At 36.5% G+C, this 23,965-nt stretch overlaps 3 protein-coding genes across 9 annotated transcripts; all 3 read left to right on the forward strand.

The window, feature by feature from the left end:
- The first annotated feature begins 303 nt into the window (after positions 1-303).
- LOC121514290 (transmembrane protein 176B-like) lies at positions 304-8,057 on the forward strand. The gene is made up of 7 exons (XM_041794432.1): positions 304-381; positions 2,147-2,340; positions 2,485-2,604; positions 3,609-3,665; positions 3,791-4,018; positions 5,001-5,123; positions 7,987-8,057. Exons 2-7 carry the CDS (start codon positions 2,164-2,166, stop codon positions 8,005-8,007), a joined length of 726 nt encoding a protein of 241 aa, XP_041650366.1. The 5' UTR covers positions 304-381; positions 2,147-2,163; the 3' UTR covers positions 8,008-8,057.
- Positions 8,058-8,193: 136 nt separating this feature from the next.
- Positions 8,194-12,576, forward strand: LOC121514291 (membrane-spanning 4-domains subfamily A member 15-like). Of its 4 annotated transcripts, XM_041794434.1 has the most exons (7): positions 8,194-8,329; positions 9,023-9,124; positions 10,266-10,376; positions 10,579-10,635; positions 10,784-10,957; positions 11,183-11,302; positions 11,565-11,825. In XM_041794434.1, exons 2-7 carry the CDS (start codon positions 9,047-9,049, stop codon positions 11,583-11,585), a joined length of 561 nt encoding a protein of 186 aa, XP_041650368.1. In that variant the 5' UTR covers positions 8,194-8,329; positions 9,023-9,046; the 3' UTR covers positions 11,586-11,825. The 4 variants fall into 4 exon arrangements, with proteins under 4 accessions (XP_041650368.1, XP_041650370.1, XP_041650369.1 ...); XM_041794436.1 differs by lacking the exons at positions 8,194-8,329; positions 11,565-11,825 and adding an exon at positions 12,553-12,576 and having other exon boundaries at positions 9,002-9,124; positions 11,183-11,337; XM_041794435.1 differs by lacking the exon at positions 8,194-8,329 and having other exon boundaries at positions 9,002-9,124; positions 11,183-11,337.
- A 1,076-nt stretch (positions 12,577-13,652) lies between these two features.
- On the forward strand, positions 13,653-23,653 carry LOC121514067. 4 transcript variants are annotated; one of them, XM_041794137.1, is made up of 8 exons: positions 13,653-13,689; positions 14,822-15,001; positions 16,164-16,274; positions 16,461-16,544; positions 17,652-17,708; positions 20,533-20,682; positions 20,915-21,031; positions 23,117-23,653. In XM_041794137.1, exons 2-8 carry the CDS (start codon positions 14,861-14,863, stop codon positions 23,207-23,209), a joined length of 753 nt encoding a protein of 250 aa, XP_041650071.1. In that variant the 5' UTR covers positions 13,653-13,689; positions 14,822-14,860; the 3' UTR covers positions 23,210-23,653. The 4 variants fall into 4 exon arrangements, with proteins under 4 accessions (XP_041650071.1, XP_041650073.1, XP_041650074.1 ...); XM_041794139.1 differs by lacking the exon at positions 20,915-21,031; XM_041794140.1 differs by lacking the exon at positions 20,533-20,682.
- The last annotated feature ends 312 nt before the right edge of the window (positions 23,654-23,965 follow it).

Raw genomic sequence — 23,965 nt, forward strand, 5'->3', positions numbered from 1 at the left:
ACAGGACAATGATCAAAAACACCAGTAAGCTCTAAAACCCTCCAATGCCGCTGGATTAAAACAATTCTACAAGGAAGAGTGGGCCAAAATTCCTTCACAGCGATGTAAAAGGCTCATGGCCGGGTATAGCTTGCAGTGTTTGCCGCAGCTGCTAAACTTCAGGTCATTCCCTTAATTTATCTTTCCTTTATTTCAAAATCAAAGCAGAAAGTTCTCAGATTTCTTTCTGTTCAGGGTCAAATTATTCTCCGTACTCAGGAAGAGGGAGGTACTGCTGGGAACATGTAAGGACTTCCTCTTCACCGTCTCACAGATGTTGTCAGACTGGTTCTTTCAGGCATAGCGCAACTGTTTTGATTTTGTTCCTGTTGACACAAACAGGTATGTGCTTTGCCTTTTATGATAGAAATCATTTAAAGAAGAGTATTTATCATTTTAAGCCAATCATTGTACATGGTTCTACAGCCATTTACAGTAGCTTAGCATCCTGTAAAAGTGTTCAGTGCTCTTTGCTGATCTTGTCTTGTCCGTTCATCCTGTGAATCCTGTGAAGAAATCTCCTCCTGCTGCGTGTTCTCTCTCACGTACCACTCATTGGTTAACTATTTCAGAGGAAATGCTACCAGAGGCTCACTCAGCCTGCTTGCTGTAGATCGCCTTGTTTAATATGGCCTAAAAGTCTAATAAAAATATTGATGGAAAAAAGTGGAGAGGCAAAAATGGGCCACAATTAGCAACAAAGTGGCAAAAAAATGTGGAAAAAAGCAAAATGGTAAACAAGAAAAACAGGTGAAAAGTGAAAAAAGTGGCAAAAATGCCAATGTTGGCAGAAAAAAGATGAAAAAATGGTTTAAATGTGTCAGATAGAAGTTTTAAAACAGTGGCAAAAATGGGTAAAAAAAGTAAAAAAAAAAACAAATGGCAAAAATTGGAAAAACGCAAAAAAAGGATAGATTAGGTAGGAAAAAGAAGAGGCAAAAAAAAAAAATGGGTTAAAAGTGGGAAAAAGTGGAAACAAAGGCAAGAAGCAACAACTGTGGTCTAAGTGGTAAATATGGGTAAAAGTGGCAAAAATTGACAAAGAGGTAGAGAAATCAAAATAAGGTAGCAAAATTGGTTTAAAATGGCAAAATAGGGTAAAAAAAAAACAAAACAAGAAAAGGGGGGAAAAATCCAAAAATAATTGGCAAAAAATAATGGCATAAAAGGGCAAAAAGATGCAAAAATTAGGGAAAAGTGGGAGAATAAAGTTCTGAAACTGTAACAAAGGGTTCAAGTAACAAAAGAAGTGACAAAAGTGGCAAAAAGTAGCAGAAATTGGTTAAATGTGGCAAAAAAGGAACACAAGAAGTGGAAAACTGGTTGAAAACAGTCAATATGGATAAAAAGTGGAAAACAAGGGCTAAGGCAACAGAGAACTGGTGAGAGTAGCAAAAGCAAGTGGCAAAAATGGGTTAAAAGTAGCAAAAAAGGGGCAAAAATTGGTTGTGGCAACAGTGTGGCAAAAAATGGGCATAAAAAAGCAAAATTGTGTGCCGCCAAAATACGGTGGGAAAAAAAAACAAGAAAAGTAGGTGAAAAGTGACAAAAATGAAGCTGCAAAAATGGGCCACAATTGGCAAAAAAGTGCAAAAAGAGATTAACAATGACAAACATGTAAAAAATGTGTTAAAAGTGGGATGAAGAAGTGGCTAAAAAGCGCATAAGGCACAACAAAGGGTTAATACAGCCCTAGTTTAGCAGAAACCCTAAGGCTGCTCTGTTTTAGTTGATGATCAATCATGAACTACAACCTTTTAATATCATTTAAATTAATTTGTAAAGGTACCTTGAACAATATTAAACAACAATGTTGCTATTTGATGCATTGTACCAGAGTTATCTGACAGTGAATTTACATACGGAGTCCATCTGCTGGTCACAAATAAAGAATTTAAAGACAACACGATGAGTGATGTTTTCCCCACAGGGACATTTTTGTACTGTATATCAGCTTTGACTGCCTTCAGCCCTTTTGACCTATACTGTATACCTTACCACTTTCACTCACAGAACAAATAAAAACATATTAAGTTTAAAGTTACAGAACAATAGCAGCTACACTCTAACTTATGTGATGTTAAGTTTCCTCTGTGATCTTGTTCAGGCTCCAGGATCAGCAGGATGTCTGTGACCATGACCAAAACTGATGGGGTCACTATGCTCACTTCAGCCGCCGACCCTGAAAGCTCATGTCCTCCACTGTGCCAGATCCTCAAAGGCCTCTGTTGCAGCCCAGCTTGCTACTCTGTGTCGGAGCGGCTGAAGAGGGTCCAGGGAGCCTCTCAGTCAGTGCTGGGGGTGAGTACACCAAGACTTTGTGAGAGTGAAGGATCCATCATAAGGCCAAGTATTAGCTTTATTATGCTACCTGGTGACTGTAGTTTCACAGTTCAGGTATTTGTTTATCATGCTGTTGTTCATTCTGTGTTTCCTTCTTTATAGGCTATACAAATCATGGCTGGGCTGCTCACCCTCGGTCTTGGAACGATCCTTTATGAGAGTGGCATCACCCCCTGGTCGTCTCTTGACTATACCTTGTATCACTTTTGGTTAGGTGCTCTGGTAAGCAAGCTAATCATGCAATTTATGCTCTTTTTGTGAATAAAGGTACAAATCAAAGTTTAGAAAATTATTTGCTTCACAGTAGACTCTACAGATATCTGGGAAGTGGCTCCACAGTCCACTGTCAGAAAAAACTACATTAAAAATAGGTAGAAATATTCCTCTATCTTACATGACGGTATAGACTGAGGGCCCAGCAACATTTAACAATTAGCAGAAGCCTTTAGATAGCTGGTTAGTTCAGCTTTATGGACAAAAGAGTTCTGATTTTAAACTTTATATAGCAGAACATCACAGTGGCCATGCAAACACTGCAGTAAAGGGGCCTCATGACACAATCCTGATGGAGTCAGATATCAAGGAATGATAATCGACTGCTTTAAGGAGTTGTAGCAGGCAGATCTTTTCAGTCATGAGCTCCAAACAGATGCCTCAGATGCAGTGTGTGTGGACCCACCTGTAAGCTACGTTCCACTAACTGCTCGAGGAGACTTGACAGGCAGGAAACAAGGTGAAGGCAGGGAAAGCTCCTGGTATATTTGGGATCCAGGCTCAAAGTGGTGAAACCTCCCTCCTGTGGTTGAACCCTCTTCTGACTTTTGGAAGGCATTTGACTTGCTGATGGATGCCACCTAGAGGATTCTGGAGCTCTGTGGGATCTCACGTAGACATCAAGCTGATGTCTACCCTATATTCTGGCACAGAGAGTGCTGTAAAATGAGGTGGCTTCACCTCAAAACCACCAAAATAAAGATCCAGATCCTAAATATGCTTAACAAATGGTTTTGAGAAGAAAATACTCTAAAAAAAAACAATTTAAACTGAATAAATGAAATAAAAATAAAATCATACAGAGTTTCGTAAAGACTCCAAGCAACAAAAAAGCTGATTAATTGTTATTGTTTTGCACCTCCATTAACTCCAGAGTACTAGTGCACATCATCTTTGCATTGAAGCTGATGGAAAGGCCAGTTTATTCTGTACCATGTCTCCTTTCTTTTTAGTTCATTTTCTTCGGTTGCATGTGCATCCTGTCAGAGAAACGCCCCAGTCCCTGTATGGTGAGTAGCTCAGCCTGTCATCCTGCTGTTATCTCTCACTTTCTTTCTCTCTTTCCTCTACTTTGTGGTTTCAGAATTCTATACTTGTTAATGCGAAACTTAAAAGCTTTTTCTGTTTTTCTCAGGTCGTCCTCAATGTGCTTCTGAACCTAGTAGGAGTTGGGTTTGCCATCACAGGCGTAGTCCTCTACATCCTGAACACCTTCCTCATGTGGCTATATTGGGGAAGTTGTGACCCAAATGACTACAGGGACAACTACAGGTACAACTATAGGGAACGGCCAACCTCGACTCGGTCTCCAGAGGATCAGCTGATGATGAAGAAGTGCATGGAGGGCAGAGAACTGACTCTGGTGAGTTTTTAATGCCTTTAGGAAAAATGTCAAACAGTCTGATGAGTGAATACCTCTATGTTCACAAATGAAGGCTGTCTGTGATGTGAAATTTACTTCTTCAAAATGTTCTTTTTAATGAGTTATTGATTCTTTTAGAAAGTTTTACACCTTATCACTCTATTAAAGACCCTGTAAAGTGAAAATAGATCAGTATTTAGGTTTATGGTATGACAGGTCACTGTAATGAACCTCTAGTTCAGTTTTAGTCTGATTAAACATCTCCAAGTTTATAAAATTAAGCTAGAGAATCATGAAAAATGAGGCAGTAAAATATGCTCCAGCATGGTGTGGGCGTGTCTGTTGAACGAGCTGAAGCCACGCCCACACAGGAGAAAAAGGGTCCTCTCAAATTCAAAAAAATGTTACAATCAGAATGGAGGAAAGCAGTAACGCCATTATCCTGCCCCTTGACCTTGTGATCAGAGTGCAGCGGCCTGACTCTGTGCCAGAGAAGAGACAAAGTCTGTTTTTCTGTCTCAAATCTGTCATGATACTTAGTGTTAAGACATAAATTTTGGATTTCACTTACGAGGGTCTTTAACTCATCAGTAATAATAATAAAGGATGCACCATCACTTTTTTCCAGTCCAACTATTACAAACATTTGGGTTAGTCTAGTTTTAGTCATCTTGATGAAAACTAAACTTAATTTTTGTCAGTTTTTGTCATCACGGATCTATTTTTGTTAGTGTTAGTCTAGTTTTTGTCACGGAAAAAAATGCTGTCGATGAATAGTTTCAGTCATAGTTTTAGTCCACAAAATTAACACTGGGAAGAACAATTGAAAGATCCAGTTTCTTAATAAATGTTCTCTGATTATCCATAATATCAGTCCAAAATAAAAAGTGCAACAAAAGAAGAGCACATATGAAAGAACTGGGCAGAGTTTGATGTGTAAATGTGTGTTTTTAAGTTATCCCTGTCTTTTTTGTCCACACAGCTGCTTTTTAAAAGCATCAACGGCATGCTGATCGTCATTTCACTCCTGGAGCTCTGTGTTGCCATGTCTTCTGTTACCTTAGGGGTCAAGGCTTTGAAGAGAAGTGGCAAGACAGAGAACAAGGTATAGTCTGATAAATCCTAGTCTACTGTGACACTCAGGAAAGGCAGACTCACAGCAAAAGCTCTTTTCCTCAGTTGCTTCTTACTTCTTTATGTCTGAATGTACCACAAACCTCTGTTATGACGCCATCTTTGTAGGCTTGAAAAATGAGTCAAGTCACAAAAACCTGAGTCTGAATTGAGCGTCAAGTTTTAGGTCGTTCAAGTCTAAGTCACCGATATGAATTTAGTTGAGTCCTCATCACTTGAGTAAGAGTCTAAAAGCCTTTGCACACCAATGACAATCTGGATAAAAAGCATGAAAATGCATTTTCAGAGGCAAGATTGATGCAGTTGTCCAAAAAATGATGCACATAAAAGACATTCTGCATTCATTCATCTTTTGATACGTTAGAGTGAAAGATACAGTGAGGTGTCCTCCTAACTGTGTGTAACCTTTCTGTTATGCACAGAAAGAAAAAACAATTTTCTACTTTAAAAGTCGTAAATGAATGTGAACCAAAGCTCAGAATTTTTGAGATTATTAAGTCGAAATCTCAAAAATTCAACCCCTTTTTCAGTTTGGTTTCTTGTAAATTTTGACTTTACACTGTTGTTGATAGTTCGTTTTGAAATCTTGAAATTTTTGAGTCCCTAATATCAAAAATTAAGACTTTTTAAACCAAGAAATTTTATTTTTCTCTTCTCATCAATTACCAAACTTTTAAACTCTGCAATTATGAGTTTGTTTTCTTGTACATATACGACTTTATAATCTCAAAATCCTCTATTCTTTTTCCCACCAAAATTTTGATTTATCTTTCAAAAATTAACATATCCTCTTTATTTTTTAAAATTATAATTGACTCTTATACACCATCATGAATTATATTTCTAATCATTTCTGAAAATAAAACATACTGCTGGCATCTGCCCAAAACCTCATGTCACCATTTTTCATAATTTTAATTATTTTTACATAAACCAGTATTATGCATCCTTTACATATGTCTGTTAACCTCACACACCAACTGGATTTGTTTCACACATCCATCTGGAAAACCTTCAATACTAAGTGTTTTGGAAAGGGCAGAGGCTTTGAAAAAAAAAAAGTCGGAGTGTGATTTGGATGAACGTTGTGTCTGTCACATCTTTACGGGCCAATCAGAGCAACAAAACACGTGACATAGCTGCGACTGAGGTGTGTGTGTGCAGCTACCGAGGAATAACGCGAACTATGACGACTGTAGACATTTCAGTACACGACTTTTGCCTTTTTTTGTCTTTTTTGAGAAGAAAACAACTCCCTGCTGTTCTTTGTTCTTCTTTTAATGAAGAAATGTTGTCAAGTTCTGATAAAACTGGTGCTTTAGCAGCATCCACGCTAAGCTCTTCCACCATAATTGCACCGGCCTCTTTTTGCTGCTTGCATTCGTCATGACTCCACTGCGTCTGAAAGCACTGCCCCTCGTTGCTGATTGGTCCTGTCACTTTCTAACCGGGCCCAAACGGTTCAGACGGGAGCTTTGCAAAATGGATTCACAAACAAGGAAACGGGCGCATCCATCTGCTTTACAAGGTTATATTTCTGTGGGTTTTAACCAGTATTAGTTAAAGTTGTAAAAAGGTGCTGACTCAGACCATTCAGTGTTAGATTAACTGAGAGCTTTATTTCCATTCCCTGAAAAGTGGTGATTTTTGAGATTTGAGGTTTTGGCCCGATGCCAGCAGTTCCCCAGACCCCAGGTAGGGAACCACTGCTCTAGAAGAGTCAGCCTGCTGGTTTCAGCTTCCAGTTTAACATGAAGACATGAGCGTAACACCAAAGTCTCTTTCTCTCTTCCTTTTTAAAAAGTAACTTGAAAGTTTTATTTTAAAACTGTGCGAGGTATTAATCTTCGAAGGAGTTTCTTACAGAAATAACTCATTAGGCTGTTGGCTTTCTTGATGTATCTGATTTTATTGCCATAATATTTAGAAATGTGCTTACAAAGAAATACAGACAACTGATGGAGGGGATCACCAGTAACCCTGCAGTCTAGATGAAAATCTCTGTTTGGTGATTTAAAAAACCAGACTATAAAACTGGGCACTTACTGATTTAGACTACTTCAACAAGCACAGTCTCTGCTGAACCCCTGAATCTTTTTTTTTCCAAAGACTAGTCTTTTTTTGTAAATGTTTTATTTGTTTCTATATATTTGACCATATTTTGCTTGTATTTGAGCTTTGAATATTCAGTCAAATCAACAAAAGCTGAACTTTGCTTGTGGGTTTTGTGGTCCCTTTATTCACATTCTGAATGTATTTTATGAATTAATGTTTCAGACCCAGACCAAAACATTTTTTCATCAGAAGAGTCGTTTGGGATGTTTTTTATTTATTCTTATTTATGTGGCTGAAGATTTGCTAAAAAAAAAAAAAAAAGAGAGAGAGAGAGAAAAAAAAAACTGCACAGTCACAGCAGTTATTTTCAAACTTGATCATTCCCACATTTCCCACAAAGCTGCTGTTTGGGGTTTCTCCATTTTTAAGTTTGGAGTCATGACTGGTTTTTAAACATTTTAATTTATTTAAATGAATAAACTTATTCACATTTTTTCAATCTTCAAAAATAAATTCTGTGAAGCTCACTGTTCATCCATCTTGGTATAGCAGATGGAAATCCCTTCATTGTATTTTCTTGATGCCTAAATGATGATTACATTTTGAAAGTTTGTTAATAAAAAAATCAAGATGGAAAACCTTTACTGGCTGTCTAGTAACACTTCCTTTTCGAACTGTTTACTCACTGATTGATTTCCAGAATTAAGGAAAATAGCTCAGCCTTGCTCTCTGTCCCTGCTTTCCTCTCCATCACTCCCATTTTCTCTCTGTCCCTGCAGTCTTCTACTTCATCATCCTGATCTCTGTCCCTGCTTTCTTTACCACAATTATCCTCATCTTGCTCTCTGTCCCAGTTTTCTTCCTCCATCATCCTCATCTGTATCTCTGTCCCTGCTTTCTTCCTCCATGACTCCCACTTTCTCCCTGTTCCTGCTTTCTTCTCCTTCATCATCCTCATCTTCCTCTCTGTCCCCGCTTTCTTCTCCCTCATCGCTCCATCTAGGCTTGTATAAGGCTTTTATTTTGAAGGGCAGAGTAGGTGGTAGAACGGGAAGTGAGACTTGTGGATGCAGATAAACTGAGGCTGCAGGTGGAGGATCAAGACGATCAGCACATCAACAGGTGAGTTCACTGCATGAACACATGCATGAGGTTTTACAGAGACAGTTCTTTGGGTGAGAAAAGGGCATTAAGTGATAACATTCCCAATGGTAAAGTCTGTCAAAATATAACTTTGTTGTAATGTTTCTGTTTAAGATAGAGGTGAATTTTGTGTAATTTTGGGAGTAGTCTGAAGACAAGCAAAGACAAAAGTTGAGCATTATTCGTTTCAGAAAACAAAAACAGCCTGGCTTTGTTTCACAGAAAGGCAATAAAGTCCAAATAAAACAGCTTGTCAAATTCTTGTTAATTGAGCTGAATGCTTTAAATCTGGAAGTCTAAGCCTCTGCAGCATAGCTTAACATTTCTGAATAAAAACCTTCAGAAAGGGAACAATAGGTGTAACCTTGCTGCCTGAAAGCTAAACCACGCTGTGATATATCTGCATATTTGATATTGATATGATTGTTGAACTAAACCAGTGACTTTCTGTTTGCTCTGCCAGGTGCAAAGACTTGAACACACTTACACACTGACTCAGTCAGCTCTAAAAATACACACTGAGACAAATACACCTGCAAACCAAAACATCTGACTCTTGAGCTTCAACTGTGGATAAGAAAACAAATTCCCAAGAACACAGTCTTGGTTGAGGGTTCAGTCCTTGAGCTGATCACCTGAATAATGTGTGTGATCTTTTGTTTCCTGTTTCAGGTGTGAGTGGATCACAGTCAGAGCATGTTTCCCACTCACCGCCAGACCCTAAAGTCCTTCAGTTCTTCAGATCTGCAGTCATGTTTCACCACAGCTTGTGGGGTAAGAATAATGAACTTTATTAACACTGTTAAAACTAGAACAACTGCCTGGTGGTTACAATGCCTATATAAAATATTCATCCACTTGGATGTTTTACCTGTTTATTAATCTTATTAATCAACAGTGGTTTTGACAAAAAAATTACAAAATTTTCTATAACGTAATGTCAAATAAAGAAAAATATGTAGTGTAAGATAAGTGAGTGCATAAATATTCACCCCCTTTAAGGTGGCTGACCTAATTCAACAGTGGTCCAGCCATTTGGTGCTAGTAGTCTCACAATTAGTGATTTAATGATCACCTGAGTGCAGTGAATGTATCTCAAGTGATTGTAGTATGAAGCAGTGGTTCTCAACTGGTGGGTCAGGACCCAAAAGTGGGTTGCGGAGCAGTTTGGGTCGTGACTAGGTGTCTGAAAACAAAAATGGTGACAAAAGTCCTGAAGTCCTGATTGCACATGCATCAATACCTTTTATCTTACCTGGTTTTACTGTGAAATCAGGTAAATTTAAATGTTTGATCAATATTTCAACTAATTTTTCTCCCCTTCTTGCAATAAATGACTACTTTCCCATGGTAATGAAGTGATTTCACAAGTTCTCTAAAAAATGGGCAAAAATTGTATACTGATGGGGAGAGAGGGTATAAAATTTTTCATTCTCTTCCCATTTTTTATATCATGCTCCATAGTGCAGCATTAAAATGAACTAAACATGTGTTTTTGAACATTTTTGGAAACTTGGGTCATGATCTGTCATAAGACAGACTGGTGGGTCCTGAGGCCGAACCAGTTGAGAACCACTGGTATAGAGACACCTGTGTCTGGAAGGTCTAGTTACTGGTTAATCAGTATACCTGGCTACCATTACACCATGAACACAAAAAGAACACTCCAAGAAACACAGAAAAAAAAGGTTATTGTAAGGTATAAGTCAGGGGATGGATACAAAAAATCCAAGGCACTTAACAGTTCATTTAAATCCATCATCAAGACATGGAAGGAATAAGGCACATGCAAAACTACGGCTTAAGGGACAAACAGTTCAAAATAAAATACCTCTGCCTGGCTATCACTGCTGTGGTGTTATAACCTACTGTTTCCTATCATGCAGCATAACTTAGTTGTTTAAATCTTTTACAGACTTTGCAGATTATGGTGGGTCTGTTCCACATCGGACTCGGTCCAGGCCGAACAAGTTTAGTTCCTGGAGACTTGGCCAGTCTTGGAGCTGCCTACTGGCTGGGTGGTGTGGTAAAATGATATTTTGGCATTTATGTTTTCTTCCAGGTCTGAAATTTCTCTTTTAAAAGCTGCTGCATTTTTATCTGCTGCAAAATGTTTTAACCCTGCTAGGAGAGACTTTTTGAATTACTATGATTGCACTATTCTGTACACTGTTCATCGATTCTGCTTGACTGTCACTAAAACGAGCTCTGTGGTCATCTTTCATCAGTTCATTGTTGCTGGAATCCTGTCCATTCTGGCTGGACAGTTCCCTTCCCGCGTCTTGGTGAGTAATAATTATGATAACCTTTATTTGTAAGCAAACAAGAAACAAGACAACTGGTTTTTTGTCCCGGTTTAAATGCAGCTGGATAGTGTCTGCTAAGTGACGTTGCTTAATTGTGACTTCTGACTGAAGGTGTCTCTGCTCTCAGGTGGGCTTCACTGTGTTCATGAACATTGCTGCAGCCATCTTTGCCATCATTGGCATTCTGCTGTATGCCATAGACCTGGGAAACGCCTCCGTCCTCTGGCTGTGTGATCGCAGCAGAATCCCTGCTCGTCATTCTCATGGAGACAACTGCACAAATGTGGCACTCCATGCACAGGCAAGTATGCTGCAAGAAACAGTGAAGAAGAGGTTAAGGACAAATCAGCTGTCCTCACTCTCACACCCCTTTAACAGTGCATGTCCATAGGATCTTGGGTGTGCATGTATTTCAGCCCATGCACACACATGGTCAACAACTGAATTTGGTACATTACAAAAGCATATCCTCTTCACTAGACATTCATTCTAACTAACATGTTTTTTTAAATTTGCAACCCCTCAGACTTTGCTGGTGTCCATGGACATCACAATGATGGCCCTGGCTTTGCTTCAGCTCTTTGTCAGTGTTGGACTTTCTGTTCTGGGCATCAAGTTTTTCATAGTTGGGACAAAAGAAGAAAAGGTCTGAACCTGCAAACAATACACACAAGAAGACATGTAAGATCGGGGTGTGATATTTATGTAAATAGAGTTAAATGTACATTTTGAGAACACAAATGAAACTGAAGAAACATGAGAGAAGAAGATAAAATTAGGTAGAACTCTGGTACAAATATCTACTAAGAAAGGCTGTTAAAGTTAGATTTCTATTTTATTATTAAACAGTTATTGTAGAGCTTTAAGTAAAGTCCTGTTCTGAAAATATCTCCATTTTCTCTGTTCAGTCAGGAAGACAGAGATGCTGAAGATCAGCTGCAGTGGTTGAAGAAACTCCCTCTGACCAGTTGTGGAGCTTAAACTAATTTAAACTCATGGATGCATGATAACGACAGAGCAGCTCATGATTTTAAAACTTAAACACACAAAATGAATAAATAAAAGTTACTTAAACTGCTTTGCACCACATTGAAACTATTTCAATGCCAACAAATGTCCATTTTATCTGCTTTGAAATATTTTCCTCTGAAATTGCTTCAATAAAGAGACACTGCTGTTGAGTTTTCAGTTTGATTTGTTACTGATTTATTTCCTCTAACTTCAACTCAGGCTGGATATATTCAAATGTCACCTGATAAAAACAAACATTTTTAGTATTATGTGATATGAACATGGACCTTTCTTACAAGAAAAGTGTCTGTAGATGTATAATACACATTTTAATGTCATGTCTTTAGTAAGATGTAGTTATCACTCCATCTATGAGCCCCTTTCTATAATGCATTAATGCATTGTTTCTATCAGTATTAAAGCAGACACCTGTCCTGTTGTCTTTGAACCTGATTGTCCATTTTAAGTATGCTGGTGTATAACTGCAGGGTTTTGCCTGATGAACTGCAGGAATACACTGTTTATTTATAACAGAATACCGTTTGTTCAAATGAACCAGGGCTAAGGAGAAAAAGATCTGGACCATTGTGATTTCAGTGGTCAAAAGTCCAGATGAAAATAGATTGTGAATTTAATTTCAAAATTAAGGCCCCAGAGTCTGGAGGAAGATCAGATAGGCACAGAGTCCAAGGTGCTTGAAGTCCAGTGTTTCCAGTTTCCACAGTCAGTGATGGTTTGAGGTGCCATGTCATCCGCTGCTGTTGGTCCTCTGTGCTTTATCAAGTCCAGAGTCAATGCTGTCAGCTGTCTACCAGGAGATTTTAGAGAACTTCACCGCTTTTATCTGCTGAGAAGCTTTATAGAGATACTGGTTTCCTTTTCCAGCAGGACTTGGCACCACAGTGAAGCCAGAACCACCAGAAACTGGTTTGCTGACCCCAGTATTACTGTGCTTGATTGACCAGCCAACTGACCTGACCCTGTAGAGAATCTCTGCAGTACTATCAAGAGGAAGATGAGAAACACCAGACTCAACACTACAGACGAGCTGAAGGCTGCTATCAGAGCGACCTGGGCTTCATAACACCCAAGCAGCACCACAGACTAATTGGCTCTGTGCTGCACCGCATAGATGCAGTGATTTGTGGAGAAGGAGCTCCAACCACTAAAGGATAAATGAGCAGGAAGGTTGACATTTCTGAGTTAATATTATATTTTATTTTATATGATTTTCTAATATTTTGAGATGATAGATTTTAGACTTGTGTGCACTGTTAGCCATAATCATCAACATTAGAACAAAAAAAAAAGTATTGGAATATTTCACTTTTTGTGTGATGATTTGAGCTAGTAGAAGTTAAACATGTGAATTACAATTAAAACTACTTTTTATGATATTCTATTTTTTAAATGCACCTGTATATCTACTAATTTCTGTCACATAACTAAACATATAACACTACTTCAAGAATATAAGATCTTTTTCCTATTTCATGCATTATGGTGGATTTTGCGACGATTTCCTCTTGTTAATATTTTACTAGTATTTGAAACAACCCTCAGAACAAAAAAACAAAGTAAAATTTCTATTGCAGGTCTGCCACATAAAGGATACGGAAGCATCTTTAAATTGATTTTTTTTAATTTAGCATTTATTAAAAATAAATTAATTTTCAGTCCAGCCAATTAAAAAAAAAACGAATTAGAGGTGAGAAATGGCAACACTTTAGACTCATCAAGCTATTACTAGGCTAGCTCATAATTTCGATTTTGAGCTCATAAATTTGACTTACTATCTCATAATTTTGCGGTCCAATTCCCTTAACTTTGAAAAAAAATCGTATTTCATACTTTAAGTCAAAGAACAGAGCCAGCTTCTCTGTTTTAAAGTAGATTTACCGGGGCTTTTATCTTGAAGTGATGAAACAAGACAGGAAGTAGCTTTCACTTTTACTGCTGCTGCCCAAAATCATCGACTCTCAGTAAAAGTCTCCGGGATTCATCAGGTTACAGCTGCAGCAGGTAAGTTCTCTGAATCTGAAGAGGAGTGGATAATAATAACTCATGTTATTAACTTTTTATGAGACTTGGCAAGGTATGAGCTCCAGCTACTAAAAGTAAGATTTTAACGGTGCTGTAGAGTCGATGGGTTTTGAAAAAGTTGAAGAAAAAAGGTAAAGATGGAGAAGAAGTGCCATAAATCTTTTAAAATGAACTTGCTTCAAATGAATGATCAAATACGAACCGTCAACAGGTATAACCTGTCTTATTGAGCATACATTAACTTAAGTGTTGAGTCAAACATTTACCGAAGGATTAACTGGATGTCAGTGTTGTCTCAGCTTATATGCGTCATTTTCGTTATACTTTTATCTCCTGTTTTAGGAGAAGTGTGTTTTCACGATTCTTCTTCATGTCATTTCAGTTGTTTTTCTCCTAGTCGTTATTTTGTGTTTCTTTAAGAGTGCTTCGTGTTTTTTTTCGTTCATTTTGTGGTTCTTTTTAAGACAGTTTTTTGGTCTCAGTTATGTTGAGTCTTAAATCAGAAGTACCTTTCAGTATGAAGACAGTTCTGTGTTGAATAGCCCATAGCGTGCTTCATTTGACACGTGATTTTGATGATCAATCTATCAGTCAGTCAGACTTTATTTTTAAAATATGCCATGCATGTTAAGACTCCATACTTACCTGACGAATTGAGGGACGATGTTGTAAATGGTTTAATTAATTTGTAATAAGATTTAAAAAAATACGAGATCCAGAAGATCGAATAAAAATTAAGTATGCTAAATAATTAAGATAATTAAATACTTAAAGATGATCCAGAAACAAAGACAGATTTTGGTTTAAAGATAATTTATACATACAAAACTAGAATAAAATAATTAATGGTAACCTAGCAGAATAAGTTACTAAACATAGCATGATTTTTTTAATGAAAGTAAACAAGAATTAAAACATTCAGAGATCAGTCTGAAAAATTGAAATATAATATAATAAAAAACCAAAATGAACTGAGATTTATTTTAAAGACATGAGTAAATAAATGAAGTTCCATCAAATAAAATTGAAAAAATAAACAAATAGACAACTGCAGTCTTTATACTTTCTCAGTTTATCTAGTCATCTTTAATGTTTGTGTGTGTTTTTCCAGGTGTGAGCCTCGTTCATTAAGGTGAATAAAGACAGAGCGATGACTGTGATCACTGTGGCGATGGACAGAAACAGCATGTTTCCCCTGGTGTTTCATATCCGCAAAGCTTGTCTCTACAGTACCATGAACCGCTCTGTGTACACAGGGATGATGCAGATCAGTGCAACTTCAGCCCTAGGGGTAAGAAAGGTTGAATTATATATGTGCCGTACAGGAATATTTCTCAAGATTTAAATACCCTTATCAACACACGGGTTGCTTTAAATGTTTGTTCATGGCAACAACCACACAGATAATGTCCAAAAAATCTCTGGATTAAGCTCGAAGATACTGAATGCTCCAAAAATATGCTTAGAGCAGAACATGGTAAACTCAAGCCCAACAAGCCACAACAGATGGGGATGCTGACCTCAATGTAACATTACTGAATAAAACCACAATGTGCCTCTGTTGTTCTTAGCACTTAACACATAATGTGTTCTCTTCAGAGCTGCTTTAATGATTTGGAGGTTGCTCTGACCAGACAGGTAAGTTCTGAATGCAGAGAAACTAAATTTATGCTCTTTCTAGAGGTAGAAACATTGCTTTTAAAAGTTTCACGATTATTACTGACTGTGTAAAAGAGTGACAGCATATAAATATCTTGGAATTTAGATTGATGAGAAGATTACATTTAAAAGTCATGTTTCTAATCTGGTAAGTAAACTGAGACAAAAATTGGCTTTTTTCTATAGGAATAACTCTTAAGTTCCTCTGCATTGCAGAAAAATCCTGGTTGAGGCAACTTATTTTATTATGGTGATATTTTATGCATGCTTCAGCTGCAACTTTAAAACCCCTTGATGCAGTTTTCCACTCTGCACTGAGGTTCATTTCTGGTGATGCCTATAACACTCACCACTGCATCCTTTACTGTAAGTTTGGTTGGTCATCACTCTCTGCGAGACCTGATTTGCATGTTTATTTACAAAGCTCTTATTGGGAGATGTCCTCCTTATATTCGTCCTTGAATATCTGATCTTCCAGAACCACAGTACAATGAGATCTCATTTTTGGCTCCTGTGCACCATCTGCTTGGAAATCACTGCAGAGCGCTTTAAAAATCGACAGTCAGTGCAAATAACTTAAGTTTTATGCACTATGACATTGCTTCCTGATCTCTCAAACTACAGGATAGGTCATGGGGTCATACAAAATGGGCATGCATTAATTGTGCAACCAAAAAATCCCAGTGGTGTTAAAATGAATTGAAATTAATGCATTATTAATGCACCAACTTTGTGTGTGGGTGTGTGTGACATTAAAGCATTGATCATGATTTATTTGTCTTCAACCTTTACAGATGATGCAGATCATGGTGGGTGTGTTCAACATTGGACTAGGGCCGGGACGAATGAGCAGATATCCTGGGGATTTCAGTGATCTGAGGGCTGCTTACTGGCTGGGTGGTGTGGTAAGAACGTAGGATGCTTTCATCAGGTTTAGTGCAGCCAAACACTTATCACCTATGAGCAAGTTCACCCTTAAGCTGGGTGTCTACGCTGTGCAAATTTCATTTAATTCAGACAGAAATTTTTAGTGACATGACTAGCTCAGAAGTTGCAATTTTCAGTTGGATTGTGTGTCATTTGTCGTGCAGTGTACGGGGGATACAACGACCTGCCATGACTGCAGCCTGACCATCTGCTACCAACTGGTCAGATGGATTTCAGACATAATCGAGGTTAATGAGAGCAGAACCACAAGCAGAATCCTCAACTTTGAGGCATTTTTCCTTTTTAAACTGTCAGACGAGGTCCTAAATCACCATGGAAACAGCAGGAATGCCTTTCTGATACCCCACCCTGCCATAATAAAGGAAATAGGTGGGCAGGAAATGCCTACCCATGGACCTACAGATAAAAACACACAAGGACACACAAGAGCAGGTTCCCTGAAATCTTTTTACTGAAACAAACATCTGCTTATTGGAATATCACTCACTGTGTGGACGCGCAGTGAAACTTCACAGCATCAGCAGAATTTAATAACAGAGGAGAAACAGACTTTTACAATGAAATGTTTAGTGTAAATTTAATGAAATCAAAATCATAGTGTATCACTACAGAGATTAACTTTTGAATTTTTTGTAAATCACCATCAAACAAAAAAATCTATAACTCTAGAATGATCAGTTTTAATCAAATACTCAGTTCAGTTATCTACACATCATATAAACCATTAATTTTATAATCAAGCATTGAGCAGATTAATAGAGTCGTTGATATGAAGTTGCCCTTCATATTCAGGTGTTTGTAATCACACAAATACTGGGACCAAACACTGTTCATGTGAATATTTTATTAAAACAAATACAATGCATATTTACATGGACACAAACAGCTGTTAAAAGTCGCTTGACAATGCCTTTACGACATGTGGATGTCCCTTCACTTGACCCTGCAGCGGACCGGGCGTCTCATGTCATTTGAAACATATTTCCTCAGTCCTCTGTCCTTTGGCTTCATTTCCTGGAGTCTCTTGCTCCGTCACTCCTGTTACACTTGATAATTTACCTATAAAAAGGAGATTTTTCTAGTTGCTAACATATTGTTTGGTTGTTTCACTCCATTTCCTGTGTATTCACTGACCTGGAATACTGCTTTCAAACATTACCAAAGCAAAATACCAATTCTAAAAACTCCAGCAAAATCCATCATCTATTTAACTGGTTTTACGTGATTTTCTACCTTTTTATGTCTCGTAAAAATTAAAATAGAGTGTAAATTGATTGAAATAGAGAGTGTATGATTCAAATGAACTTTAATTTGGTTTGTTGTCCTCTTTTTAGTTCCTTGTGTCTGGACTTTCAACTTTCGCTGCCGGCCGAATCTCCACATTTTATTGGGTGAGTAAAATCTTGCTCTTTTATGCTGCATTTATGATGATGAACAAACTGGTGAGATATTTCCCAAAAAAATTCTAAGTTAACCCTTAGAGGTCCACTGGTTATTTTGCCATTTTGTTAATTTTCTTTTGACAAAATAAATCATTCAGAAAATCTTTACCATGCTCATGGTTGGTATAACCTTTTTCAGCACTACCTCAACTTTATAAAATCAAAACTATTTTACCTTTTTAAGTTTAATTTACTGTGCCTCCAAAAACAAAACATCCCATAAAAATGATTTTTAAAAATTGTTTTGTAAAACAATATATTGTCATTTTTAAATGAAATTACAATATGCTGAAATTATGAAAAAAATACCAGTGCCAGTTCTGTACAGCATGGTGCACTGTCCTCTATGTGTGACATTACTTTTTATATAGAATTAAAATGATCATATTTCCTGTTTTATTTGGTCTATTGACATCAAACAAAAACTGAAAAATGCTTAAAGATCATGCTTTCCACACAAAGTGATTGCAAAATGTGGCTTTATTTTCATGCTGTCATGTGACAAAAGTAGCGCATGATGTAAGATAAATCACTAAACCCATTTTTCAAAAGTAAGTAATTTAAACTGGGAAAGGTTCAGGACCTCAGTACAGATAAAAAAAAAAATTTCATCAAAGTCCACACAAATACTCCAAATAGAAAGTGCAAAAGTCATGAGAATAACTGGTAGCATCACAAGGAGATGGACACAATGAACTGACAAAGAAGGAAATTAACACAGAAATAGACAAGGAGTGATTAAACAGAGTTGACATAAGACATACAGTAAAGTAGATTAATCAAAGTGAAGAGAAAAATAAATTCACTTCAGCTCAGTCAAAAAAAACTTGAGGCCTTGAAACAAACTTGAAAGTTTAAGGATGGAAAAAAAACCCTTCCATCCTTAAAACACATTCTCAAATTGAAGAAGCGAGCATGAAGAAAGACTTCAGTTAGATAAGGTGTGGTTCTCCTTCCTTTAACGCTACAATTTATTAAATATATATGGCTGATATTTACAGCTGGTTTAGGCAGATATTTAATGTGGATTTAGACTAATGTTTGAAGCCAGTTAGGCTATTTACAGCTCATGAAGAAGGATATTTGAAGCCAATATAGGCAGATATTTTCAGCTGATATAGACCAAATTTTACAGCTGAAACAGGCGTATATTTTTAGCCAGTTTTGGCCGATATTTACAGCTTTTCTAGGCCCAAATTCAGAGCCAATATAGGCAGATATTTACAGTTATTCTAGGCTTATTTTTACTGGTGTTGTAGACTGATACTTAAGCCAATAAACTTTGATAGTTACTGCCGATATAGGCATATTTTACAACTGACACAGAATATTATTTGCTGCTATTTTTGGCCCAAATTTACAGCCATTATAGACTGATATTCAAGCAAATATAGTCTGATAGTTGAAGCTGATACTTACAGCTGTTGCAGACTGAAATTTACAGCCAGTATAGGCAGATTATCACAGTGAGTATAGGCTGATACTGATATTTAATCCAGTATAATTAGATATTTTCAGCTAATTCAGGCACAGTCTCATCTCCAAGGTAAAAATGCAAGCACACCAATGCCATTTTAATACTAGAAAGATAGATAAAAAGTGCTCTAGGAGGTGGGGAATAAATTCCTGACCGCCAGGCTGACAGATTATATGTGTGGTCAACAAATCATCAACAAAAACAGAAACTGTCACTGCTTTTAAATCACTTCTTAAAACTCATATTTATAGACTTGCATTTATGTGATGTCGTCTTCTTACTCATTCCTATTTCTTCAATTATCGTTTTACCCTTTATCTTCACTTTTGTTACATTACACCTATTTTTGCTGTTTTACTGTTATTATTGTTACTATTATTCTTCACTACTTCTGATTTTTAGCTTATTTAGTACCTTTTACTCTTCTTATTCATGTTTTAATATCTCTTACTCCTTACTGTTCTGATTTTCTATATCAATGATCTTGAGTCTTTAATTTAGGCAGTTCTTACTGGTTTTAGCTTTTACCTTTGATGCTTGTATCATTTTAGTGTTTTCACACCTCGGACATATTCTTTTACACTTATTCTTCCTTTACAATTTTACTTATCTTAATGTTTTAGTTCTTACTGCTTGTCTTTTAAAACTTCAGTCCCCTTGGTCTCAGTTTCTGTAGTTGGGTTCCTGTGTTGGCCGGGTACCCGTGGGTTCTTATGATGTCTTGTTTTAATGATGTTCCAGGATGTTTCAGCTCAAGTGTAGTCATGTGAAACATATCAAAGCTCTCATGACTTCCATGGATTTGTATTTCTAATATCTCAGTAATATTGTTGTTTGGGCTGAACCTATAGTTGGTTTGATCTTGTTTAGGTTCTGTCCCCTTGAGTGCACTTTTGTCTTTGTTGTTGTGTTTTGTTGTCTTGCTGCTTTGTTTTTCTGAGTGTGAAAGCACTTTGTAAAACCTTGCTTTAAAAGTGCTATATAAATAAAGTTATTATTATTATTATTATTATTAAATGTTTGCATCTTATGTAGAATCTAGAAATTAGAAGCATAATCTTGATTAAATTAGATGTCAGTTTTTCTATGGGAACACCACTGACATCAGGAAAATGTTCATAAATAAAATTTTAATACATTTTATATCATCAATAAACTAAGAATATAAAACAGTGTTTAAATTGTTAAAAAGTTAAATGGATATTTACACATTGCTTTGCTTTGTGGTAAAAAGTTGATTATCTGTGATAATTTGTAAAAATCATGTAAGCTGAGTGATGAATCTTCCCTCCTCAGATGGTGTTTGCTGTGTTCCTGAACATACTGGCATTTGCCTTTTCCATCATTGGTATTGTGATTTACAGCGTTGACCTGAGCAGAACAATTTCTGCCAATTATTGTGGCGGGGGTCAATCCAACTGTTCATATGTGGAGAACTTCTTTAAGGTTAGCACATTTTTACAGGATAAAACTGCTTTTGTGTCTCGTCTGTCTTAATGTCGAACAGAATAAATGTGTTAAAATATTAATCTACGACTTTTAGGTTTGGCATCTCACATCCCTCTCTTTGATGTCAGGACATCATTCGACTTTAATCCGCAAAAACACTTAAAATTTTGAGTTCAATTTATGCCCAAGTATAACTGAATGCTTCCTCCTTTTTATTCCTGGTGTGCAGCGTTTGGTGGTAGGTATGGACATCTCCATGATTGTCCAGTCTGTGGTTCAGCTGTCTGCCTCCATTAGTTTTGCTGTTCTGGGAATCAAAGCTCTGATCATCACAGAGAGGGAGGAGGTGAGAATCAAGACAAACATGCACAGTTACAAAGGTTAAGTTACACATAGGGGTATAATCAACAACCAGTATCACAAGCAATACAAATACTGACTGTGGCCAAAGTATGCTTACAAGCAGCTGCAGCACCATTGTAATATGAGAAGTAAAGATTTACTTTCAAAATAGGAAAAAAGTTTAAGTAATTATAGATTTGGTGCAGACTGTGATGATTCTCTTTATTGAATACATAATACATTTTATTACTGTCAGCTTATTAATTAAAGCTACAGTATGTACAATTTTTACATTCCCCTAAACTTTCATTGACATTCTCCAAAACTTACAAACATATCTCCAAGATTTCCCTGTACATACTTGAACATTTCCAAGCAAATCACCCAAAGTAAATATATAAAAAATAAATAAATAAAATTTCCATAATAAGTCGTGAAAATTTCACAGCAAATTTAAAATTGCCTTGAATTTTTGGGGCATTTTTGTGGAAATTTGTGTGGATGTTAGGGGAAATTTTGAGGTGAGTTTTCAGGCTCTTTCGTGGAAATTTTGAAAATTAATTCGGTAGTTTTGGGAAAAGATTCAAATTTTGGGGAGAGAATTTCTTAGGATGTTTTGAGGGAATTTTCCGTCATTTCCATGGAATTTTGAGGAATGTATTTGTAAATTTTTGGGAAGTAAGGGAAATTTGTTATGGCCATTTATGGAACTTTGGATATTTTGGGGGATTTTCTTGGAAATTTTAAAGTTTCTACATGGTCTTTTTTGGGATGTTTGTATATTTGAAGAACTTCATTGTAAGTTTTTGGGGAAATTTGCCTCGTATTTTTGGGGAATTTCTGTGGGAATTAAGGAACTTTGTGTGGATGTTAGGGAATTTCCATGCATTTTCATGGAAATTTCAGAAATTATTTTATAATTTTAGAGAATAAGATAGGATTTTTAAAAGAACTTCTTCACTTATTTTGGGGAATTTTCCATCATTTTTATTGAATTTTTGGGAATATATTTGGACATTTTTGGGAAGTAAGGGGAATTTGCTTTAAAAATCGGTGAAATTTGCTTTTGGGGGTATTCTTTAATTGGAATCTTTAGGCTTTGTGATAAAATTTGACTGAAATAATTGGGGAATATTTGAAGAAATGTTGGGGTACTTTTGATGGGATACTTTATAAATATATTTTAGAAATGTCACAGAGAATTATGTAATTCCTTTAAAATTTTGAGGAGTTTGTGAGGATTTTGGTTAGAAAATACTCCTAGAAATGTAGAACTTTTAGGGGAAATTTTGTTGGTGTGTGACCATTAAAGTCTTTTTGTTCCATAATCAAAATGACCCCCATCCTTCTCTAATGACGGATACCATTTCTTACTGACTAATTTCCACCAGTTGACCAACTCGCCGACAAACAGCCAAAACAGATATTCTAAAACCTGTCAAGTGCTGTATTTCTTCAGGAACAGGACAGTTTTTCAGTGGCAGGTCACCCAGGCTCATACATGTAACACAGAACTCCACCACACGAGTGTTGTAGCCCCATGAGACATTTCCAGGTTAAGTAGAGACAAGGCTCTGGTCTCGACTGATTACTTAAAGGGTTTAAATCTTAATTTGAATTAAAGAATTTGTTCATTAAAATGCCCCCCCCCCCCCCATGTGTATTTACTAAACAGTGAACCAACACTTGGGTTTGCAGAGGGAAACAGGAATGCCACTATATACAGCTTTTCTCCCTCATTTTTTGAATGAATAAATTCCTCAAGCCTGGTCTCTGCTCTTCATATTAAATTAATGTTTAGATCGAGAGCCCCCTGGTGGTGGAATTTACATACTTTTTGTTTAAAGAAATTAACGCCTTTCTTTTTCTGTCCACTGTGTTTAAGATTCCTTGTGGAATCTAGGTTAACGTTTTTCATTTATATAGATTTTCTTGCCAAATACTTTTTCTTCCCTAATTTTTAATATGCTTGAAGTTAACAAAATAGCGGCATAATCAACAATAACTTTGCACTTCCTGAAAGGACATCAGGTCATTAATTGTATTCAAAAGTAAGAAATAATAAAGTGTTTCTTTTTTTCTTCTTTAGGAAATTCAGGAGGACCCTGGTCAGCAGATCGACCTGTTCCAACCAAAGTTAAAGGTGCACTGTATAAAAGTGGAAAATTTTAGCAACATCTAGCAGATTCTACATTGATTCTACAACATCTAAATACATAAATCCAAGGTAGTGGACTCTATGGAGGGAACCCTCTGTATGTATGGAAAAAAAACCCTTTTCTAAGTTGATAATAAAACAATTTTAAGTATTCGGGTGATAAAACACCAATTTTGATAGGCCTAATTATCAGTATTATGTTTTATTTTTACAAAGTTTGTTCTGCTAAATACTACTTGGCTAAATATTACACACTGCACCTTTAAAGAAAGCCAACTTATCCAATGCTGCAGCCTAAAACCATCCAAATGCAGATGTGTGAGCATAATCATAAACCAATCATTTCACTGCTTTTACATACATCAGCTTTACAGTAACCCCTTTTATGGTATTAACACTTTTTATGACTTTTATTTGATATATTCCACTCCAAGGTTTGAAGTATATTTTTTAAATGTCTCATATCTCCTCGACTTTATGTGCACTTGAATAAAAAGTGTTAAAAAAGAGGAAGCTGTATAATGGGAATTCTTTAAAATTATTTTTGTAATGTTTAGGATGGCATCTCAAAGTCTAGACATTAAAAGTATTGGGATATACTGTATTTCATGAAGAAAGAGCAAAATATTTTAAATGATTCGGCTGAGGTTATTTTTAAAACCCAAAACTGGTGCTGTTTTAGCACACTGAAGTGAAGAATACAATTTCTGCTGTGGTATAAAAATGTGTTGGATATTGTTAATAAGGGCAGATTCTAAAAAGAACTATTTTTTGATTCTT

Source organism: Cheilinus undulatus, linkage group 8, assembly GCF_018320785.1.
Source record: "Cheilinus undulatus linkage group 8, ASM1832078v1, whole genome shotgun sequence".
NCBI classification, from domain to species: domain Eukaryota; kingdom Metazoa; phylum Chordata; class Actinopteri; order Labriformes; family Labridae; genus Cheilinus; species Cheilinus undulatus.